Source organism: Rhinoderma darwinii, chromosome 5 (genome assembly GCF_050947455.1).
Source record: "Rhinoderma darwinii isolate aRhiDar2 chromosome 5, aRhiDar2.hap1, whole genome shotgun sequence".
In the NCBI taxonomy this organism is placed as follows: Eukaryota; Metazoa; Chordata; class Amphibia; order Anura; family Rhinodermatidae; genus Rhinoderma; species Rhinoderma darwinii.
The window spans coordinates 74,050,334-74,075,678 of NC_134691.1; the positions used below are offsets into that span (position 1 = coordinate 74,050,334).

The 25,345-nt window shown below is 41.4% G+C and overlaps 1 protein-coding gene across 1 annotated transcript in view; it reads right to left on the bottom strand.

Moving 5' to 3' along the window:
* Positions 1-4,299: 4,299 nt before the first annotated feature.
* SLCO5A1 (solute carrier organic anion transporter family member 5A1) overlaps positions 4,300-25,345 on the bottom strand; it is an 81,931-nt gene continuing 60,885 nt past the window's right edge. Inside the window, exons 6-10 of the mRNA XM_075828270.1 lie at positions 22,121-22,319; positions 17,137-17,296; positions 14,676-14,917; positions 12,198-12,262; positions 4,300-5,727 (exon numbers count right to left, since the gene is read on the bottom strand). Of these exons, the coding sequence (XP_075684385.1) occupies positions 5,261-5,727; positions 12,198-12,262; positions 14,676-14,917; positions 17,137-17,296; positions 22,121-22,319 (1,133 nt within the window). The 3' untranslated portion in view covers positions 4,300-5,260. The remainder of the gene's footprint in view (positions 5,728-12,197; positions 12,263-14,675; positions 14,918-17,136; positions 17,297-22,120; positions 22,320-25,345) is intronic.

Sequence of the window (25,345 nt, forward strand, 5' to 3'; positions counted from 1 at the left end):
AGATTTCCGTTATTTAATGGGAAGAATAGCGTAGTCCGCTGAGCTGTTTTGTACAGTAAAAAACCCAGAAACCTGATGGAAACATTATAAGTCAAGGGGATCCTTTAAAAAAGTCACATCAGAGCAAACAGAGTCCAACTTGGGGACACTAGTCTGCAAAATGTTTTCCAATGTCCGCACAGGAAGAAATTTGTGCATAAGACAGCAGTGAATATTTACAGGATACTGGCATCATAAATAGATTTAAATATAAAGATCATATTCACTGCTCTGCAAAATATTTTTTGATTTATATTAAAAGATATTAAACAGTTTTATCCATTACTAATATACTTAAAAATTTAAATCTATGGCAGATTAACTCATTGTAGCACTGACACACATTATTAAGTTACACAATATATAAGGGGCCATATTATAACTGCATCACCTACAGTGCACCCTACGGGATTTTACTGAATCGAACTTCGTCACTATAGAACCCTATGGTTATCTTAGTTCAGTTGCACCTCGTGGTGCTGGTGTCTGATAGGGGTTGAAGTAAAATACTATCTGATCTATGGTTAAATCAAAGGGACTATAAAATACTGGTGGACGAAAGGGTCAGTGGGTCAGGACTGTACAGCTTGAGCCACCAATGCACATCACATTGATGTCTGCAGGTCACATAGGTTCAAACTAGATTCGTTGGAAATCTAAAGAGCGAAAAAAAAATATTTTGGCATCCGGTAGGCAAATTGGTCTACCTTTTTTTTTTATTGTACAGGAATGCGTAGTCTGCTGTGCTAGTTGGCTATCGCAAAACAATGGATAGCGTATGAAACTGTATGGCATACAGTACATCGGGGCATTACGTTTGGCGTATACACCGGGACATTACCACAGCATATATGAATTAACACGTAGCCCCTAAACAGTCTAATGTGTATGGGGAGGTGCCATACCTCCTTGTGCCATGTTGGATGCCGTTAACCAATTTGTTTTGTTAACCACCTCCGCTCCCATGCCCCAAGATATGCAGTGCCAGTGGTGTCTGGCAGCCGCTCCCCCTCCTGGATGGAGAGTGAAAGTTGCCAGCCAAAATTAATTATTGGATGGCAGTCGTCTGTATCAGCCAGAAATTTTTCTAATGGTGTGACGGAGGTGCTGCATATTTTTAAAGTAGATACTTTTTTATTAAATTATTCACAATCAAAGAAAGAAAATACAATAAATGATTTATATATTGATGATTTGCTAATTGAGACTTGCTAATTAATATGTATTCGCGCACACACACACACACACACACACACACACACACACACACACACGCTACACAAATGTTACTGCAAACAAAGAAAACTGAAATCTTATACACTTCTAACTTAATACTAGTGGCTGAATCTGTAGTCCGGTATCGGCTGACTCTGTAGTCCGGTATCGGCTGACTCTGTAGTCCGGTATCGGCTGAGGTTTTATAGTGAAACTATAGCTGGGTCAAAGTCAGGGAAATTATTTTCTACTAAGGAATGCTGGATAAGCTGAAATCTAAATCTGATATGACAAATTATGATGTACAAAATAATTGTTACATTTTTAAATAAAGGGCAACTGTTCCGATCATTACCCTTAGGAAGTTCTGACGGTCATTCATGTGCATAAATAGTGATTATAATCACAGCAATGCCCCCAAGCAGTTACAAATAAATATATAATCAATGCATAGGGCCTGAGTTTATTATAGGACTACATATTCACTTGTATTTCATGAGCTGGTGAAAAGATTACACAGTCTTCACCAATCTGCCTAGTTATTAAAGGAATAGGAAAGCCACAGACTGTATCAGAGCTTTCATGTTATTATAACTAAAGGGACTGAAGCAATGGAGCTGAAGAGGGAGCTCTATATAACACCCAAGTGGAACTGTAGAGGGAGCTCTATATAACACCCAAGTTGAGCTGTATCGGGAGCTCTATATAAGACGCAAGTGTAACTGTAGAGGGATCTCTATATAACACCCAAATGGAACTGTAGAGGGAGCTCTATATAACACCCAAATGGAACTGTAGAGGGATCTCTATATAACATCCAAGTGAAAATGTAAGTGGAGCTCTATATAACACACAAGTGGAACTGTAGAGGGAGCTCTATATAACACCTGCGTGGAACTGTAGAGGGAGCTCTATATAACACCCAAGGGGAACTGTAGAGGGAGCTCTATATAACATACAAGTGGAGCTGTAGAAGGAGCTCCATATAACAGCCAATTGCCTTCTAGTATAAACCAATTGGGCACGTGAGTTCCATAACAGTCTGAAGAATGCTTTAAATACAGAATACATATATGAAGTTTTACAGAAATCTGAGCTTTACAGGGCCATAATTCCTATGACTGCTCTAGTTATATTCTTCGACCATAGTAATATGAAATGCCCACACTCAGATGCTAAGATATCATCAACTAACTACTCATTATTGTAATCCTCCTATTTGTCAGCCAAATGCTTTCATGTAGAGCGTCACAGAAAAAATAAAGATATCAACCTATACTACAAAAGAGACCTAGATGAAAATACGCAAATGTCATTCCATGTACCAACACAACCTGGTGGGACAGTTCGGTTCAGGTTACATGGCAACATCAGTTGGACTGACGGTCCTCATAGTTTTAACAATGCAATGAGGTGGCCGTGTGAAAGTTGCAGCAACTGCAACTTTTCTGTGGAAATGCGGTAGGAAAAACCTCCTGGGTGGCCCCATCATCCAGTGGTGTTGACGTCTGGCTTACAGAAGGTAGCGCATTGCTGCAAGCATAGTCTGTTCTCCACCATCTGCGCAACAAGTATAGATAACACTGGGGGGAGGAAACATGCTAGGGAACGGTTCTGTAGGGATCACTTTTTAACAGCTTTTCCTACAGATCAATCTAGTCCATTCCACAAAATGGAGAGAGTAGACTCGCGTGCACAAAGCTTTAGGCTGTGTTTTCATTTTTCTGTTCACACACACAGTAGTTTCTATGTCGTTCATCCGCACCGAAATTCCGCTACAACGTACAGTACAATGTTAGTGAATGAGGCTTTAACAAACCCGATTCATTCAAAATTTGCTGCTTTCCCTATCTGTTGTGGAAATGTTTTCAATTTTCACTGCGGATTTCATTCATTGCAATACAAGAAATAAAAATCTGCAGCTAACTTCCCTACCAAAATCCACTACGAAATACATGCGAAATACATGCGAAATACATTGCGGATTTGTTGCAGATTTTTAGGCTGGTTCCACGGCGTAATTTATATGTGATATATGAATCTAGCCTAATCCTTCAAATTAAGTGAGATATTAGGAATTATAAACAAATTCATAGAAATAATACATTTTCCTAATCCACAAAAAAAAAACTGCACTTGCACATCTGACTACAAAACTGATCAAACTAAACAGAAGCTTGTTCTATGTACTGTAAAACTAAATCAGTAAAAGTTACTTAAATTACTAAATAAAACACTCTGGTCTATGGCTAATATATCAATGACCTAGCGAAACATTTTCTATTTTAGGGTATGTGCACACACACTAATTACGTCCGTAATTGACGGACGTATTTCGGCCGCTAATCCCGGACCGAACACAGTGCAGGGAGCCGGGCTCCTAGCATCATACTTATGTACGATGTTAGGAGTCCCTGCCTCGCTGCAGGACAACTGTCCCGTACTGTAATCATGCTTTCAGTATGGGACAGTAGTTCCACGCAGAGGCAGGGACTCCTAGCATCGTACATAACTATGATGCTAGGAGCCCGGCTCCCTGCACTGTGTTCGGTCCGGTACTTGCGGCCGAAATACGTCCGTCAATTACGGACGTAATTAGTGTGTGTGCACATACCCTAACATAACTGTGCTGGGTAGGTGGCTTTAGTATGGCTTCATGTTTATGGTTTAATACATTTTTGTCTGCCATGCTTCCAATGCAATTCTCCAAAAAGTAGTTGCATAGTTTGGGCTAGTTGTGCTTTAAAACCTACCGCTCAATAATGTTCATATTGTAAGCAGTAACCTTTAAAAACAGATCATTCAACCACACACTCAGTTAGAGATCTCCACACAGAAGATGCAAACTTAGGCTTGAACGGAGTTCCGAGCAATCTCCAAGCCCCTAGACAGGGGTCAGCAACCTTCGGCACTCCAGCTGTTGTGAAACTACAATTCCCAGCATGCCCTGATAGCCTTTGGCTGGATTAATAAGACCCTTGGCTATCATTGCATGCTGGGAGTTGTAGTTTCACAAGAGCTGGAGTGCCAAAGGTTGCTGATCCTTGCGGCCTACAAAGTCTAACTTCACCCCAGCTGAAATATAAGGGGAAGCTGTTCTTTTGACAGCAGGACACTAAAGGGCTCAACTGCGCCATAGCCTACACCATTAATTGTTGAGGTCTACAAACATATAGTAACCTATGCAGAGTAGATGCACAAGAAACACAGAATTTAGGGAGCTGGAGATATATTCTCCAATCTAAATGTTTGTGTTTTTCTCAGTGCAATTCTCCTTTAAGCAACCAAAGGTTCTTTGTCATTTCAAGAACACAAATCTCAGCCTGCCAGCCAGCGGCCCCAAAGAGACTTATAGTTCCAGAACTACGTGAAAGCCACAATTTGCTGACATCATCAGAATAAATTAGGGCATGATTAGTATTAATTGAATAACTTAAATGAATAATTCCCAAAAATCCATAGTACCAATATAAAAAAGCACGCTTACAACTGCTCACAGACATCTCTACTGCTTCCGAATCGCTGCGCCGTAGAGCTATATATAATGTATGTAGAGCTCCACTCATGGATGGTACTGGGATTAGTTTGGACCAGGAATGATCACAGGGATCAGCTCCTCTTCACAAAACAACAACTGAGGTCCGGTACATTGGAAAAACCTACAAGCGGAAACCAAGATGTTGCTTCTTCCTGCCTTATTTCCTAAGTAGATCCATAAGGACTTCTAGGTGCGCTGTTTCATGCGGACTTATTCGCTCTTCCTTTAAGAAAATCTTCTGTGACAGAAGTAAAACATATGTGCTTGGAGGAGAGACAAATCGGTAACAATTAAAAAAGACTCCATATGTAGAGTGGAGTGGCTAAAATAAGTGTTGAGGTAACCAGCCCTCAGTAACCCTGTAGCTGCTGAATAAATGGGATTGCATTTATTTCATATGCACGCTGTTCATTAAAAGGCACGTGTTAACCAAGGCGCCATATTGAATTCAGCCAACGGTGACTTTGATTATTCTGTTTCCGTGTTAGCTGGGGTCTCTTCTTGAGAATTCTCAAAAGATGAATTTATTGCTTCCAGGAAAGGCCCAGAGTGGGTTTGTGCTAAGTGTTGGATTCCTTTGTCAATATTACGGTCTTCGTTTGTATCGTCTTTGACGCCAAAGGCAGGACAGGACCTGGTTCGTGCATAATTTGGCTCTGCTCTAGCGTTGTCGATCATCTCGCTGACTGTGCTTATTGGGGACGCTCGCCACCTCCGTCTCTGCAACTGATCTTCTTTGTGTTTTATGGAATACCAAGCTAAAAATATAAAAATGAATCCTAAGAATTTTAGACCGGCGGCTAGTCCAAAATAAACAAAACGAAATGATGTCACGTTGTATTCCCAGCAGGATCCTTGTACGCCACAGTCCTGTTGCCAAAGCATGCAAGTAGTATCAATAACGGCCCCAAAGTAGATCGGTGTAGGAATGTAAGCTGCAACAACAAAGAAACATTGGAACATTTAGAAATCTGCATCTTTTCACACAATAAATGACTTGCTAAATTGACGAGCGCTGCCAATGTAATCACAGGGAAATGTACAGATATTTACAAGGTTCAAGTTCACAGAAAACCAATACATTATACTTAATCACTCATAGGTTTACACTATTTCTGAATAATGCAAAACAACAGTATATGCCAAGAGCTGTCTTAAGACTGCCACAGTTTCATCTACATAACCGATGAGAGGGTTAATTCCAGATTCCCTGGTGGGACTAGATACTGAAGGGGTCAATGCCAACATGCCTGGTGATCTAGTGTATTGAAGAGGTCAATGTCAATATCCCTTATGGTCTAGGGCAGGAGGCGGTTAATGGAATCCGACAGAAAAATGAGACCCATAAATGCAGAGAAAGTTTGGAGTGCAAACAGCGGAGCTTACAAAAAAAACTTCACACAGTTGGGCCTTATTCACACAAATGTGTATTACGTCCGTGATACGCGCGTGAAAATTACGCACGTCGCATGGACCTATGTTAGTGAATGGGGTCGTTCAGACAGTCCGTGATTGTCTGCTGCGTAAAACTCATGACATGTACTATACTTGGCCGTTTTTCACACATCACGCATGTGTGTGTGAAAATCGCGCACGGCACACGGAAACACTTCCGTGTGACGCGCGGGATTCACGCAGCAGTAGATAAAGAAATGAAGGAAAATATAAAAGCACTTCCTTGTTTTCTTTTTCTAAACTTCAAAACCGCGTGTCATAAGCATGGCATATGCGTGAAAATCACGCAGCCACGCAGCACATACTGATGACACACACAACTGCAATGCGCAAAAAACACAGCGTTTTTTGCAAACGCAAAACGCACAGCGTTTTTTTCGCACACAAAACGCACACGTTCGGGTGAATAAGGCCTAAGAGTAAGTTTACACAGGGCGTATTAGCTGTGGATTTTCAGCAACGGATTTCTGGAAAATCCGCAACATATTACAGTAGCCACAGAGTGAATGAGATTTGAACAAATATCATCCACAAACAGCGGGAAAAGTATCAGCGGAGAAAACGTGCATGAATTGACCTGCGATGCAGTTTTTTAATCCTCAGCATGTCAACTTATGCTTCTGATCCGTTGCTCTATTGTTGCGGGTTTTCCCCCAATTAATTCAATGGGTAAGTAAAAGCTGCAGAAAATGTTGCGATTTTTGCGGTGGAAAAGCTGCGATTCCGCTCCAAAAATCGAAAATTAGAAGAAAAAAATAATTATGTTTTTGTTTAAAATTAATAAAAAACCCAATACTTACCCCCGGGACTTTGTCATAGCGACTCGTCCCTCTGTTCTACGTGCAGCTCGGCCTCCTGGGATGACGTTTCATCCCATGTGACTGCTGCAGCCAATCACAGGCTGCAGCGGTCCCATGGGCTGCAGTGTCATAACAGGAGGCCAGGCTGCACGGAGAACAGAGGGATGTAGGGGGTAAGTATTGTTTGTTTTTTTCTAGCACTCTTTTCGCCCAAAACGCTGCACTACAAATTGGTACAGTTTTTCGGACGGAATTCCATGCGGGTTCTAGGATGGATATGCTGCATACTTTTACGCAGCGTATCCGACCTGTGTCAACATGCCCTTATTGTACAGAAGGATTTTTGGATAGAGGTATTTTTAACATATGTCGAATTCAATTTAAATTCAAAGTAATTATCCATGATATGATCGGTGGGGCGGTCTGACCTCCGAGATCCCCAGAGTTTCTGAAAACAGGGGACTCCAGGTCAGAGGGTTGGCCACACATGTGCAGCCACTTTTATCAAATCGTCGGAAACAATTGAGCTATTAATTTCTATGCAGAGTGGCTACGCATGCAGACCTATCATACTTTTGTGATCTATCCAATTGCCAAGTTATTAAAGTAATTAAAGTGTTGTCATAGGACATTCCCTTTAAAGCGGTTGCCCTAGAGAAAAATCTGGCCACAGAAAATGTTATAACATAAAAAGACACTCAAGGGGTTTAATATTAATGGTTTATCTTTATGATAGGCCAGCAATATCTGATCGGTGGGGTCCGACTCATGTCAACCCCGCCGATCACCTTTTTGAACAGGCCAAGGCACTCGCTCGAGGGAGCGCTGCATTCCCTTTTATGTTTACCCAGGCACAAAATGTATTTGTGGCTTTGCCTAGTATTGGAGCTCAAAGCAGCTCAGTCCTATTTAAGTAGATGTGACTGTGCTGCAGTATTAGGCACAGCCACAACCAAATGTACGGCGCTGCGACTAAGTAAACAATGACGTCGACGTGCCCCTTAATGCAGCTGATCAGTGGTGGTGACGGGAGTTGCTTTTCCACCAATTAGATATTGATGGTCTACCCTAAGAATAGGCCATCAATATTACAGTTCTGGAAAACGTGTCGTACTGGCACTTGACCACTATAGGCAATCAATGGCCGCAGCAGTGATGCCAATAAGCATATTTACATAATTGCTGCAGGCATGTAAACAAATCCCTAAAATGGACTATCAGCGCTGGAGCAGACAGATTTTTTTTTAAACTCTTGATCAACATCTTTAATGCTTAAATGTCTGGATAACAGAAGAATAGGTCCCCTGAAACTTCACACTGACAAATCTGTCAGTTGCTTCCCCAGAGTTCCGGAGCTGAGCCTATACTAGTGCTCCGCTCTGGGACACCGGCTCTGGGGTTGCCCCTGACATCACATTCCGATCCAGGAGAATCCCCTGAGGTCACTGTGTATGAGGGGCATCAAAGTGTCGGCAACGCTCTGGCTGGGGATTCCACTCCTAGGGGGAGCCCCAATGGAGCTATCTACTGGGGGTGTCTGTGGCACTATCTACAAGGGGTGTGTGTGGCATTATCTACAGAGGGCACTGTGGCAGTATCTACAGAGGGCACTGTGGCATTAGCTACAGAGGGCACTGTGGCATTATCTCCAGAGGGCAATGTGGCATTATCTACAGAGCGCACTGTGGCAGTATCTACAGAGGGCAATGTGGCATTATCTACAGAGCGCACTGTGGCAGTATCTACAGAGGGCAATGTGGCATTATCTACAGAGGGCATTGTGGCATTACCTACAGAGGGCACTGTGGCATTATCTACAGAAGTCACTGTGGCATTATCTGCAGAGGGCACTGTTGCATTATCTACAGAGGGCACTGTGGCATTATCTACAGAGGGCAATGTGGCATTATCTACAGAGGGCACTGGGCAGTATCTACAGAGGGCACTGTGGCATTATCTACAGAGGGCACTGTGGCAGTATCTACAGAGGGCACTGTGGCAGTATCTACAGAGGGCACTGTGGCAGTATCTACAGAGGGCACTGTGGCAGTATCTATAGAGGGCGCTGTGGCAGTATCTGTAAAGGGCTCTGTGGCAGGATCTAAAAAGGGGCTGCCTAATTTTGACATTTGTGTGTCTGCCAAACGCTGCTAACTGAGCCGCCGGACTGCATTTAGCGACCCTTAAACTGTAAAACTGGATTATTGAAATAAGCATGTGGAGAAATCTCTCAAATTTCCGGTAAGTTTAAAAATAGCGGTATTATTATAGTAATGTAGTATTGTTATAGAAGTTCAAATAACTAATTAATTAACAATAAATTTGTATTGTATCAAATTTGAAAGTAATGCGGCCTGTCAACTTCACATTTTTTCTATATGTGGCCCACTTACCCGGCCGAGTTTGGGACCCCTGATCTAGACCATTACTGAAGCACATCTGCAGAAAAATAAATATTAAGGATTCCTCACTGTCCAATAACTTATTATATATTTTTAATTATATTTTTAAATTGTGTGACTGAATACTCTGATGATCTGATGATCTATTTTTGACTTCTGACATCCGAATTGCTCGTATCAAACAGAATCTACATGTTAAACAAGAAAGTCTACTTTCAAATTAACAGCTTAAGAGCACCTCCTGGTGGACAAAAGCTACAAAGACAATACAGTGTTTTAAAATATAGAAATAGATCTACTAGAACAAATGTTTTTTTACCCCTAGTCCAGACCAATTTTGTCCTTAAAGAGAACTTGTCACCTGCCCAAAAAACTGCAGCTGACATCTCAGTTAGATTGCAGGCGCCTCACAGATTCTGACGCTTTTTCTTTTTTTCATACAGATTTTTACTGTTACAGTGATATCAAGTACTATATTATTTGGTGTCTTGTGGCCGATATAAACTTTATTAACTGTAAAATAATTGTGTTTTGTGTGTGCTTTCTGGTTTACTTTTTTAAACTAATGTTTTACTTTTTTTAATTGCATTAAAAGATTTTTATTGATAATTGGCAACATTGATAATGGGTGATTGAATAACTTTGTTTCTTAAAGCAGCATTCCAGTTGAAGTAAAAAAAAAAATTCTACCTAAATGGTCACTGTCGTTTCAACAAACTTTGCATAAATCAATAGTACAAGCAAATATAAGAAACTTTGTAATATATCTTATTAGAGAAAATTGCTTCTTTATCCATTTATAATCCACTTCTCCTCCCCCTACCTCTTGAACTGATCACTCACTCTCAATTCACTGCTAAAATCCGCCTTGAGAGACAAGACGGATTATCAGCTCACTGAGAGATATTGTTATATGCTGCCCATAGTAGTCTAAGGGGAGCGGAACAAGCTGCTGAAGGGAGACAGAGGTAGAGACACACAGACGCTGCTGCAGCTTTTAGTAAGTGTTCTATCTCACCGCAGTGCTGAATTTACAGCTACACTGCTCATTACTGCTCTGTAATTTCCTCCATGCTACTGCTGCTTTTTTGAGTGTGTAAGAGAGAGATAGGGGAGCAGGATCGTCACTTTTCTCTGTGTGCAATGTATGAAAGACATCACAGCATTTAGTCTACATCCCTTCTGGATCTGAGTGTAGGGAAATATGACGGAGATAGAGCATGCAGAGGGGAAAAATTGTGAAAAATACCATATGCAAGTTATAGAAAAGTCAATAATAGTGTTATTCCTCCTGTACACATGATAACTTATTCTGAAAAGTCATCCGAAATGACAGGTACGCTTTAAGCCACTACTCCCTGGGTGATGCCTACCTGTTATGTATTTTCTTAAATCTTTGTGGCTTTAACTACTTTTAAGCTCTACTCCATTAGGGCACAACTATGATCAGTGGCTGCAGCTTATAAGCATGGTAGTCTAAACTGCAAAGGAAGTATGAAATTTACCACCTCGTCAGTGGCTCAGGCCACTGATCTATTCCTCTCTCATGCATTAGACTGCTGTGTGCTCAGACTGCACATTGGAATTATTTGTTAGGGACTCTTTCAGACTCATGAATTAATACTTTTTTGGACTTGCTGGTCCACTCCTCACCTTTTGCTGCATATTTAGATGAGCTAAAGGACAAATTCTCAACAAAAACTATTTAAAGTGGTATTGCTTAAATCTACATTTAACACATATCCTCTCCTGGGACCCCCACAGATGACTAGAATAGGGGTCCCAAGTCCCCCATTCCTACACACTGCACGACCGCAGTGAGGAGAACTTTGAATAAAGCGGCGGATGAGCTCCATTAAAAGTCTGCGGGACTGATGAGACAGTTTTCGGATGTTTCCCTCAGTGCCATAGATATTAAATAGTGCGGCAGGGCATATGCTAGTCCACCAATCGATGCAAGCTCCTCCAGACTGCAGGTGGAGAAGTGAGGAGGAACAAGGGCTTGAGACTCCTGTTCTAGTGATCAGTGGGGGTGCCAGCGATAATCAGACACTTAGTACCTCTCCTTTGGTTCACTTAGGAGTGGAATTTTTTTTCTTCACTAAATCCAAGCATAAATGGAGGTGTGCGGTGCAGAGTTGGCAGTTGAGCCCGTGCCCTGAAGCTTTAATAAGTGACCAGTATACCAAATACTGTACTTAAATTGCTTTGCTTACTAATGAAAAAAGGTGTCTTAACTCTTTTTTCATATTACCTAGCCCACTATGTTAACCCTTTTCCGCAAATTGGCATAGATTTATGGAATGCGACGGGCACAGAAACAATAGGGTTGACGGCTCTAGCGGTCTCATGATTGGACGATAGAGCTGCCACTCAGAGCAGAGAGTGGCACTTGCGACTGCGGCGCCACGGTAATGAAACATCGATTTTTCGCTCATGCAACTTGCATAACCAAGACAACAGGTATTGTTACAATGCACTTCTCTTCCCTATATTGCGCTGTCAGCAGTTCTGAGGCCTCAAAACTGCTTGCAGATTCCCTCGAAACTAGAATTGGAAGGGAGGAGTCTCTTGATAAAGGAGAGATCAATTTCCTTCATCAGCTGCATCACCCATGACCTACTGACAGTGCCTTTGTGAGCATGCATATTTTCTTTAGCTTGAGCACTGCACAGTATTTGTGATTCCTAGTCAGCGTCTTTATAGATGTTAACCTTAATAATGTGTTATACTATCTTTAGTACTTACCAAGAGTTCTCAACAAAACAAACTGCATTCCTAATGCAAACGGCCGCTCTCCTTCATCTACTGACCTACAATTACAAAGTATACAGGTTACATATTAGAGCTTACTAATCCATTCACTGCATCTTTAATTACAAAAGATTTATCAAAGACAATTCCATTGGGTGTCGTAGTCCCGTCATAGTTTTACCATACACAGCACCACTCTTGTGCATGGGCTGTATCTGGTACTGCAGCTCAGCCCCTCTGAAGTTAATGGGGCTGAGTTACAGCTGAAGGGGACACTGCAGTCCCTGCACTATATGCTGTTATACTCAGCTGGGAAAAGCCTTTGGAAAATACATGTGTCAAAAAATAATTTGAGTTGCTCCTTAAAGAAAACAGTCATTGCAACATGGACCTCAAACTGGAGCTTCATAAGCTAAAAAGTCTGTAATATTTAGTAGAGTTCATTGCAGGACACTTGAATGATACAGATTGGTAATGTAATGTGTTTGCAGGCGATGTGACTTGTATCATGTGGAGCTGAAACTAAGGTTCAGTCTTCTGCCTCTAAAGCTACAATCACAAATGTCAGATTTCAGGCATTTTACAGTTTGTGAGTTACGCTCAGGCTGCCCAATAAATAATTGACGTTAATCCTAAGAGACGTCGCACATAATAATACTATTCTCCAGTAATTTTGTTCTAGTATAATATTCCATAAAATGATTACGTGTATGTTTGGCTTCAGGCTCTTTCAGATCTCTGTTGTGTCTGTATTATGTAAAGAAGAATGTATTCTATGTATGTATATTGTTTATTATATACTTCATCACTACTTTAGTATATACTTCATCAAAAGCCTGCTGTGTACTAGTCATCAAGATTCAAGATACTGTAAAACATCAGGTTTTTGCACTCATTTAGTCCCCAAGAGGACATCTCAGGGACCATCGATACACGGGCCACACTGTTTGTTTGAAGGTATGGGTCTCATTGATCAAAACTGATTGGTTGCCCATAGCAACCAATCAGATCATTGCTTTCATTTCTTCAACTGTTGTCGAAAAATAAAAGTTGCGCTGTGATTGGTTGTTATAAGAATCAAGCTCTATTTTTCTGTTAGTTTTAATAATTGAAGCAATAACAACTCCTTTCATTAAACACATGGAACACAGGAAATAATATTTATACAACTGATTACTGCTTTTAGGACTCGTTCACACAGTGCAGATTTGCTGCAGATTTTGTTTGCTTTTTATAAGGCAAAACCAAAATTGGATCTAGGATTGCAGACCTATAAGGCTTTCCTTTATATATTTCTTCCGTTCCTGGTTTTGGCTTGAAAAATACTGACAATATCTGATGTTAATCTGCACTGTGTGAACAAGACCTTAAAGTAGATCTAAATAAATCCCTATGTAATTCTTTGGATTTAGATTTCACCAAATGTACTGTTTAGAGACAATCACTATAAAATAAAAGGGTGTTCAGGTCTCAAACTGTCCCTCAACAAAAGATACTGAACATTTAGGAATCAAGGCACCTCAACAATAAGGGTATGTTCACATGACAACGCCAAAAACTTATGAAATTACGGACCTGTTTTCAGGAGAAAACAGCTCCTGAATTTCAGACGTTTTTACAAGTGCACACGTTTTTCGCGCCGTCTTTTACAAACGTAATTTGGAGCTGTTCTTCATTGGAGTCAATGAAAAACGGCTCCAATTACGTCCCAAGAAGTGTCCTGCACCTCTTTGACGCGGGGCGTAATTTTACGCGCCGTCTTTTGACAGCGACGCGTAAAATGACAGCTCGTCTGCACAGAACATCGTAAGACCCATTGCAAGCAATGGGCAAATGTTTGCCAACGTATTGGAGCCATCTTTTCAGGCGTAATTCGAGCAGTAAAACGCCTGAATTACGTCTAAAAATAGGTCGTGTGCACATACCATTACACTCACATGTACAAAATTAAAGGGTTATCCCAATGTTATAAAGTGATGGTATATTGCTAGGATATGCCGTCAATTTATGGTCATGTGGGTTCGACCTCTGGGATCCCCACTGATCCTGGGTATAAAGGGGTCGCAGCATGGATTTAGCCAGGGTGACAATGGGCAGGAAGAAACAGTAAAGAAGTCACAGCGCTAAATCCACTCTCAGGATCAGTGGGGATCCAAGAGATCAGTCCCTAACTGATCGTAGATTGATTCTACAGATGTAGCAATTCTTATCTTGACTCTGATAACTTGCTGCAGTGTGATAACTTACCACTTAGGCCATTGAAAAAGTCAAAGTTTCTTGCCACTGTGTATTTAACGCGTTAAAAGTCAAGATAAGGATCGCTACATCTACAGATCCTAGCGATATGTCATCACTTTTAGATGGGAATACCCCTTTAATAGCTCATAGGTTGTGGTTTTTCAGAGCCATGGCATTTTTGCTGGAAAAAGTCTTGCTCTGACAACATATCCTCTGACACAGTATCCACCTCACCTGAGAGTGACTATGATCGCTGAGGGTTGTGCACATGCTGTGATAAGAGTGACAATAAAAAGAAATATCAGAAATGGAATGAGTGTGTTGCAGGTTCGATCACACTTTCCTGATACAGCATAGCCGTTTTCATTCAGATATGTCTTAACAATGACCACTCGGAGTTGGCTGCGTTGACCGACTGTGGGTGTAGTGATAACCTGTCGACTCTCAACACAGGCACATTCAGTATAATTTTTCACCTACAACAGAAACACACAAAGAAGAATTATTTCTATTATAAATATTTCAGACACAAAATACTGATAAATTAAAAGATCATGACAGGAAGGTGTTACAGTTTCCTTTAAAGGAAATCTACAGCCCCTTATTAATATGGGAATTCACCTGCCCACGTATTGGAAGTTGTAGAGTTGGTCTGTGGCATCAGGCTTGGTCTGAAGGTATCACTTCCAGATCTTTTGGTGCCGTAAGTTTATCTTAATCAATGAAGTTTTTCAATGTCGTTTTGAACCAGACGTTAACATAATACTATGAAAAACTCATCATCAATAAAAGTGGCATGGACTGTGGAATAGAATATCACCTCCTAAAATTAAGAATTTGTACTTTGCTGTAATACAAATGAAAAGCACTTTTGACAAACCCATCTCTCTATGTCCGCATGGGTTTCTTCGAGGTACTGTGGTCTCCATTCACCCTCCACTTGTTCGATTGTTCGGCCGACAGCTATTCCTAACGACTCCCTCATAATCATGCACGCTTGGCTCGGACACAGATGGTAAAGTCGTCTCGGACACTCGATTAGACAAGCGGGAGAGAACCGCAGGGTCCGCACTTGCGGGTTACTGGCTGTATAACAGAACAGCCCATACACGGCATGTCACCAGTGATGTGTCGTATACCAGGCAGAAACGTTTAACAGTTTGACCACGTGATAGGTATACAGATGGTAAACACAGCGGGCGAAGAGAGTGACGTCACCAGTCATGTGCCCCATTTCAGCATCGGGAAATAGGGCCAATTTTGATACAGTAAGTGCATTACAAATGTAATCACATTCCGAGGTTAAAAGCATTGATACAAAAAAATTAAGTCAAATAAAGTAAAAATAAACTTAAAGGGGTTTTCCGAGTTAAAACTTTTATATTATTATAGCTTGCCCCTCAAAAGGTTAGAAAATACCTTGGGGGGGACTTTTTTTTCTCTCTATTACACCATGTTTTTCCACTGTAACTGGGGCTGCACTATTGTCACTGTTAGGGCTGTTAGACCCAGCATCAGTCTTTCACTAACGGCGCTACCTCTGCCTCTAGTCTATACACAGGGCTCATTGAGTACAGGAAATCAGAGAAGACAGAAGCGGTGAAAACAACTTCTATCTTCTCTCCAGGATGCCCGGCAGTCGCTGACTACTGGGCACCCGTAATTTAGCTGCCCGATTGCTCGGCCAGTCAGCTAAAGCCTGCACATTAGATACACTATGGAGCAGGTTTAAAGGACCTTGACCACCCGCCGTATAATTACTGTGAGCGGTCGGGAACCAGTTAAAGGGAATGTATCAACTATATTTTTATTTACTAATTAGAACCAGATAGTGAATCATATTCTTTATTATAGTATTTTTTATTTTCTGATTGTAATTTTTTTTATTCTATTTTTTGTATATGATAATGGGACGATCAGAGATATGCTTTACAGAAGCCACATGGACCATAGGAAACAATAGTCTGGAGATGTTCATTGACTTGGGAGAGTTTTCTAGGCATGTTCTGTGACCTGTACATAGGTCTCTATGCAGGGAGCAGGAGGAGGGGATAATCTATTTTCAATAATTGACCCTGTGTTATTTATACAAAGGTGTTACCTTTCATTGTGATCCTGCCTGTGATGATAATGAGATGACTGCTGAGAAGTGATCTCTACAGAACAGGAAGTATCAGTCTATTATGGGGCTTAGTGGCCAGAGTGAAAACTGCAAGATTCTAGGATTATTTTTTAAATATACATAATAATATGGATAATTTAAAAAATGATCACCAAAAATTATTTTAAAAATATGTTTAACGTAAAATGTTAATTTAAACAATAGGTCATTTTCTGGTGACACATTCCCTTTAAAATGACTTTGGTTTTTTTTTTCCTTCTGTAAGTAAATTAGAAATTTCAGAATCTCTAGAAACTTAATGGTGAGTTTATATTATAATGATTTCTTATCATGAGAAAAATACTTGACACCACGGTTTCTATCTATAAGTACGTCAATGATCAATCTGCAATTTTATCACAAATTACACTTAAGTGCCACACATTACAGCTAACATAAAACATTATCTGTGTCATTTACTGTGTCAGTAATTCAGGGGAAAGGAAGAGTCTTGGTCACAATGACATTAATGAGTCTGTCTTCACTAATAACTGGGAACAGTCAGCAGGCAAGTAGCTCGCATTTTGTACTTACAGCCAGGCTTTGATTTCCTACATTGATGCATCCAGCGAGACAAGGATTGAAGTATGTAATTCCATCTGATCCACACACTGGCTCGTATTCATGAATTTTACAACCGCAGTTAACATTACAGCCACCTGTGAGATTCCTGTGTGCCATCGTTAGCGTGGGACTGCAGAAGAAGGAGAGGGGACGACAAAATACAGTTACAAAACAAAGATACAAAGTCACTAAACACATATGTATCTTTACAAAAGAACTTGGGCAACTTGGGGTGCACCAGCGAATGAGGAGCTGCAAGTCCTAGCACTATTGTTTCCGCAAAAAAATACAGAAACCTTACGGAACAGATACAAACGGAAACCATTTCCAACTAAACCATTACCATTGAAATCATTGGTAATGCAAATGGAAGCTATGTTATCCATTTGCCTTTCCGTTCCTTTCTGGAAATGTCTAGCGGAACCCATGAACGGAAGGGTGACGCTGATGTGAACAGGCCCTAATAACTGCTTATAGTATGACTTTATACAATTAAAAAATACAGTAGTAAATATAAGGCCCAGTTCACATCTCGTTTTTTCCCTACGTCTAGAGCGCACGTCATGCAAGCTTCCAACGTATACCCTAGACGTGTGTATATATAGGGCTACATTAGAGGCCAAAAGAATTTCCTTTTGGCCTCTGTGGAGCTGGTATATATATTTTTTTAACTATGCAGCAGTAGTCGACTACGCTATTCCATTCCCCAAAATAAGGTAATATGGGAGCCTATGGGTGACCGGCATCTGTATGGACTTTTTAATACCTTTTAATGTTGTATATGTTAAATAGATACTATAATATTTTATGGGTGATGGATGCCCCTTTTAGGCTATAATGTTATCCGTTACACATATAGGTCATGAGAGTTTATGACATATCTGTTAAACGTTACAGCCTACGCTTAACTTATACGTCGGGAGCTTTTAGAGGCGTATGAGTTCAAATGTAGACCAAATAAAGAAGATGTAAATGGGGCCTAGGCCTTGTTCATTTTTAATTAACCTTTTCTTAGTCATACAGTTAGGTCACAACCATTATGGTGCGCATTACACCTTCCATATGGGTTCTCACCCAGCTTTCCTAATTTCCTGAACTCCAAATTAGCCTATTTATGCATCTCTACAAGCAGGTAGGCATTCCTTCACCTGGGGCAAATATTTAGTACACTGCCCTAGCCAAGGGCGTAACTCGGATTCACAGGGCCCCATAGCAAAGACAGGGATCGGCCCCCACCACTGTCTCAATGATAGTAAATTATACTGCGGACAAAAGGATAGATAGATAGATAGATAGATAGATAGATAGATAGATAGATAGATAGATAGATAGATAGATAGATAGATAGATAGATAGACAGACGGATGGACAGACAATAAGTAGATATGCTTGAGATATATATATATGATAAAAACCACAAAAAAGGCCATACTCACTAGGTAGGTGGGTGGGTGAAAACCCGTTCCCATCAGGACGCAGACGGGTCAAAGAATGCTGCAGAAGTAGTGTGCATTAAATAGTGATAGCCCCTCCCACTAGTCTTGAGGGGAGTGGCGGACTAAGTGCTCAAAGGTGTGTGATAAATGTGTGTCAGTGTAGTGCTAGGGTGTGAATGGATGGTAAAAAATAAATATGTATGTATGAAAGTGTCAGAACTGTGTAATAATGTAATAAAAATAAATAAATAAAATAAATGTGATGAATAGGGGTCAGTGCTGTGAATAGTACATGGGGTGTCAGTACTATGTGTAATACGTGGAGGGATAATGTGCTGGTCGTCAGGCATGGCGTATCTTGCCGAATAACAGCCTATTTGTAACGCCGCTAGTGTTAGCTAAAGCGGGCTGCTCTGCATTCCAAACCAAACGCCAGCACATCATGCCCTCCCAGCATATAAGACCCGGCTGCGTCCTGAAAAAAAGTGTAGTATACGTAGTAAGAAATATCCATGAAACATGGGGTATTAGTTGTTATTTTGGCCAAAATACGCAAAGCTCGCAACCCAACGTCAAGGGTCCCCAGTGCCTTGCGAGTCCCTAACCAGAACTTTTCGTTCCTAATTTAAAAACACAAACAGAAAAAAATGGGACATAAATATCAAAACCACAAAAAAGGCCATACTCACTAGGTAGGTGGGTGGGTGAAAACCCGTTCCCATCAGGACGCAGACGGGTCAAAGAATGCTGCAGAAGGAGTGTGCATTAAATAGTGATAGCCCCTCCCACTAGTCTTTTCACCCACCCACCTACCTAGTGAGTATGGCCTTTTTTGTGGTTTTGATATTTATGTCCCATTTTTTCTGTTTATATATATTAGATAGATAGATAGATAGATAGATAGATAGATAGATAGATAGATAGATAGATAGATAGATAGATAGATAGATAGATAGATAGATAGATAGGGATTTTTCCAGCTACACTCCTGCTACAAGGGTGGGAGAAATATCGCTGCAAAACTGGGATTTAATGGTGATCATATTAGTGGTCATTAAGCTTTCCGAGAAACAGCTACAACTAGGCCATGACAGAAGAGGACAGTCCAAGGATTTTTATTTACTGCTCTTTTATTTATAACCGAGATATATGTCTGTGTATGTATATATGTATATATATGTATAAAGAGGCATGTGTGTATATTGCCAGATTATTAAGTTCCAAACAAAGAGACCACAAGTAAAGAGCAATGTCAGGGCTGCAACATCATCCCGAGAGGTGCCCGGAGTGCTCCAGCCATAGACCGGCACTCACTAAACCATTAATGCTTGAAATGTGGAGGAGGCCTAACACTTCCCTTCCAAATGTACCAGGATTATTACAAGTCCTCTTCTTTATTACAGTCTATGAGCAGTTGCTAATGAGTTTGTATTAATAGTCTCAGTAGGACAGTGCATAGGTAAGCCTGGTATAGGTATGACTAGTCTGCACTGGAATCAGTACTATGTCACACCAACTCAGGGCATGTCATATGGACTACAAGGACAGGCCTGTACAGCAGCACATCACAACCTCTATCCCTTATTATTATTAGTATTGATAAAATGACCTTAGCTATGACACATTAAAGGCTGTGTAAACATTTGTAGCCTTTTTTTAACCCCTTAATGACCAGGCCTAAAAAGGCCTTAATGACGAGCTGAATTTTTCAGTTTTTGCCTCTCTGCCTTTCAGCAGCCATAAATGTTTTATTTTTTCATTGACCTTGTTTTATGCGGGAGAACAAGTATTTATTATTTTTTTTGCAGTTTGGGGGGTAGAAAAAAAACTATTTTTACGGCATGAATATAGGAAAAAGCGATTCTCCGCATAGTTTTTTTTTTTTTATCCAGTTCACGTTTCAGGCTAAATAACTGGTTAAATTAATTTTTCAGGTTACTACGGTCGTGTAGATACCTAATATGTGTAGGATTTTTGTTTTTATTTAACGTAGGGGCAATAAAATATATTTTATGCTAAATATTTACCTTTTTTTGGGACATTTTTTCTTATTTATTTATTTTTTTGTTACTTTTTTCCGATGACGAGATCAAAGAGGGGAGTTCCATTTGACCTTGCCGTGGTCACGGACCGTGGCGATAAAAGGGTTAAAGAGCTGGGGTTGGAATGTTTTCGACCCCAGCTGTATTCAGCAGGCTTCTCTAATATCAGGAGCTGTAAGTTACAGCTCCTGCTTAGAGGATGAACGCTCACAAGTGAAAAGACGTCGCTGTAGACTAAGCACCTGCACCGCCTGCCATCAAAAGACGGTGGGCGGTCATTAAGGAGTTAATGTGCAGTCTGTGTTTAGTGTTTGTAAAAAAAAATCTTATAGACATTAAACATTTTATTTACTTTTAGTGCTGAAGCTTCTATGTATCCACTATTCATATATATAAGAAATTTTGCAATATATCTTGATTTAAAATTTTCGACCATTATGTGTCTAGAGCTACTATGCAGACTTATGTGTCGCTATAGTGACCAACTACAAACAAACCCTGCATAGTCGGATATTGCAGTCATACTTCCTTCCACCTGACCACACATTTTTGATAGTATACATTTGGTGGTAAAGCAAGAATTAGGGGTCAGGTAGAAGCGAGTCAGACTGCAGGAACAGACTACGCAGGACTTGTTTGTAGTCTGGTACCAGGGAGCAGCATAATTCTGCATAAGGGCTGCAGACATTTTCAATTAAAACTATTTGCAAAGCTGCTTCATTTTTCATTTTAGATGTATTTGCAAATTCTGTGCTGACTAATTTTGTAAAATATCTGTATAGGGAACCGGACTCTGTTTTCCTTTTACAGAGGCAGAAGCAAAAATGTCTCCTTTCTACATCAAAGAAGTAGTGGTTACGACTTGGTCACGTAAGCCAATCCTGTGATTGCTCTACCCACAAGATGCCCTGCTTTGGCATGTGCATAAAAAGAAAACAAAAGAAAACACTTGAACATGACCTTGGTTATCTTACCTGTAGTCAGACCTGTGGTCAGTTTACTGCATGTAAACTAGGTGTCATTCCTTACCTTTCCTCTTATCTCAACATTTCCTGAGATGTGTGGTGCGAGATTATCAGCTTTGAAGAAAAATATTTTGTGATACTTTCACAAGATGGCTATGCTATATGTGTCTATGTGTGGCCACCCAGTGGTCATGATGTTAATTGCAGCCTAACAAGTGATTTCTAGCATATCGTGATATTGTACTGAATATGTTTCATGATAAATTGGGAGTCGTTAACCAAATTCAAGCAAAAAGTAAAAGGTGGACAAATCTTTATGCAACATCTAAACAAAAGCTACTTTTTATAGGGACCGTAAACCTAGCTGTACATGCTTGTAAATACTGACAACTTCTATAACATCAGCCGCTGTCAAGGAGTTGATTTAGGAAACTGGCCAGTGAAAATGGACAGTAGTGGCTGTCACCACAATGAATGATCGCTAGTACAATTTAATTTGGTGCAAACCTACCCAGTAGTGTAAGGTATATTGATTCCTCCAAGATTAATACTTTCACATCCCACAATGAAAAGCGTGGAAAAGCAGAGTAAGGAGACACCACTACAGATCATAGCCAGTTTTGCGGATTCTCTTGCACTCAGTTTCAGCTTTTTGATGATGTAACCGCCAAGCACAATACCCACACCAGCACTTGGGACAATGATCAGCCCTAAAAACATAAAAATAATAGTAATATCATCATCATCTGTTATCATTTTCTATACAGCTGATAAAGTTCAAATGGTAGATGAATTTGTTGACCAATGAATTAAAGAAGATTCCCCGTAAATCAAAAATTCGCCAAATATTATCTGTGTTGTCAGCTTACTTGAAAAATTTCTTTTCGGCAGTTTCATAGTGATATTTGTTTCTGGTGAAGCCGGATGAATACGAAAAAAGGTCAGAATTACAGCACCCACATGTGTTGTAACCCAGTCTACCTAGACTCCTGAACAGCAAATCTGTCTAGTAATGCATCCCTGGACAAACAGCGATGCGATACCTTTTTTTCTGCCTAAATATCTGGGTACACTGACGTGTCTACTAAAGATCAGTGATGTTAAATTATGATCATTTACAAGATTCCTTATACTCAACATGCACAGGTAATGGCAATATAGATATAAATAATACTTTAAGCGGTCTTCCAGCATTGGAGAACAGCCAACCTCAGCAATAAGTAGTTAAGTGTTTTTTTATTCCTATTTTCTTTACTAAAGCTGCCCATACACGTAGGATAAAAGTCGTCCGAACACAGATTTAGACGGGAACGGTATAATGTGTATGAGGCCTCCCGACTGTCCCCCAACCAGAGATGACGGAAGAAAGGGGGTTATGGTGACTGTCCACATGCCCGATCCTTTGTTCCCGCATGAGAAGCTCCTGTAAACATGCAAGCAAGGCCGGAAACCCCATTTTGTAAGTGTGAACAGTCTTATTTAGAATCAATGCATTGTCAAGTGCAGAATAGAGACTTCATTTATATTGGTCACTGCAGCATTGGCAATGGCACCTACCCGAATTCCCCAATGCATGCACACTACAGATTATTACATGAGAACCCTGTATGCTTTTGGAGTGCAAATAAAATGTACCAAGACCAACATAAAGATCAGTGGCGTAACTACCGCTGTAGCAGCTGCTACGGGGCCCGCGGCATGAGGGGGCCCGTGTCGCCCGCCCGCCGGCACGGGCCCCCACCATGACCGGAGGCTCCGCTAGCTGCCGCCATTGAACACTACGGCAGAGCAGGGAGGTATCTCCCCGCTCTGCCATTAAAGGGGTTGTTCCTACAATAGACATGTATCCCCTATCCACAGGATAGGGGATACATGTGTGATCGCTGGCAGCGATAGGGAGAACGGGGGACCGAAAGTCCCCCAATGTTCTCCATAACAAACCTCGAACTTCCGGGGTCTGTGTCGGCAGCTCCATAGAAATGAATGGAGCGCCGGTCGTGCTTGTGCGCATGTGTGACCAGCGCTCCTTTCATTTTTATTGAGCTACGCAGACTCCGGAAGTCAGAGGTTAGTCATGGAGAACATTGGGGGACTTTCGGTCCCCCGTTCTCCCTATCGCTGCCAGCGATCACACATGTATCCCCTATCCTGTGGATAGGGGATACATGTCTTTTGTAGGACACACTATAGGTCGGATTTTTTTGGGGAGTTGGGGATGCATGGCGTTACCTACAGGGGGGGCTGTATAGCGTTACCTACAGGGGGGCTGTATGGCGTTACCTACAGAGGGGGCTGTATGGCGTTATCTACAGAGGGGGCTGTATGGCGTTATCTACAGGGGGGCTGTATGGCGTTATCTACAGGGGGGCTGTATGGCGTTATCTACAGGGGGGCTGTATGGCGTTATCTACAGAGGGGGCTGTATGGTGTTATCTACAGAGGGGGCTGTATGGCGTTATCTACAGGGGGGGCTGTATAGCGTTACCTACAGGGGGGCTGTGTGGCGTTACCTACAGAGGGGGCTGTATGGCGTTATCTACAGAGGGGGCTGTATGGCGTTATCTACAGGGGGGCTGTATGGCGCTATCTACAGGGGGGCTGTATGGCGTTATCTACAGAGGGGGCTGTATGGCGTTATCTACAGAGGGGGCTGTATGGCGTTATCTACAGAGGGGGCTGTATGGCGTTATCTACAGGGGGGACTGTATGGCGTTATCTACAGGGGGCTGTATGGCGTTACCTACAGGGGGGGCTGTATGGCGTTATCTACAGTGGGTCTGTATGGCGTTATCTACAGAGGGGGCTGTATGGCGTTATCTACAGGGGACTGTATGGCGCTATTTAGAAAGGGGTTTGTATTGCGTTATCTACGGGGGGCTGTATGGAGTTATCTACAGGGGGGCTGTATGGCGTTATCTACAGGGGGCTGTATGGCGTTATCTACAGGGGGGACTGTATGGCGTTATCTACAGGGGGCTGTATGGCGTTACCTACAGGGGGGGCTGTATGGCGTTATCTACAGTGGGTCTGTATGGCGTTATCTACAGAGGGGGCTGTATGGCGTTATCTACAGGGGACTGTATGGCGCTATTTAGAAAGGGGTTTGTATTGCGTTATCTACGGGGGGCTGTATGGAGTTATCTACAGGGGGTCTGTATGGCGTTATCTACAGGGGGCTGTATGGCGTTATCTACAGGGGGATGTATGGCGCTATCTACAGGGGGTTGTGTGGCGCTATCTACAGAGGGGGCTGTATGGCGTTATCTACAGGGGGGCTGTATGGCGTTATCTACAGGGGGGGCTGTAAAAAAGGCACTATCTACAAGGGGGGGTTGTGTGACACCCAGGGGAGGGGGGGCCCCAGTCAAAAGTTTGCTATGGGGCCCAGTCTTTCCTAGTTACGCCCCTGATAAAGATAGAGAATGAACAAATCACATTTGAGCTCAGTTGTTCTTGCATATTAGTACTTTTTTAGACATCTTATCCTGTTTGCTTCTATATTACTGCTCAGTTTCTCCGCTCTATTATATCTAATGCTTCAATGGATGATGTCCAAGGCTTTCCAATGATGCATTTCTATTCTAGGTACATACCAATGTCCAAATACTATTCTAAAACTGATGTTCAGCAAACTCTGTGGAGATTTCAGACAGAGTGGGGGCCAAAATATTTAAAAAAGATTGCACCTGGTGTGAAGGTCTCCAAGTGTACCATTCCAATCACACATAGCAGCCGT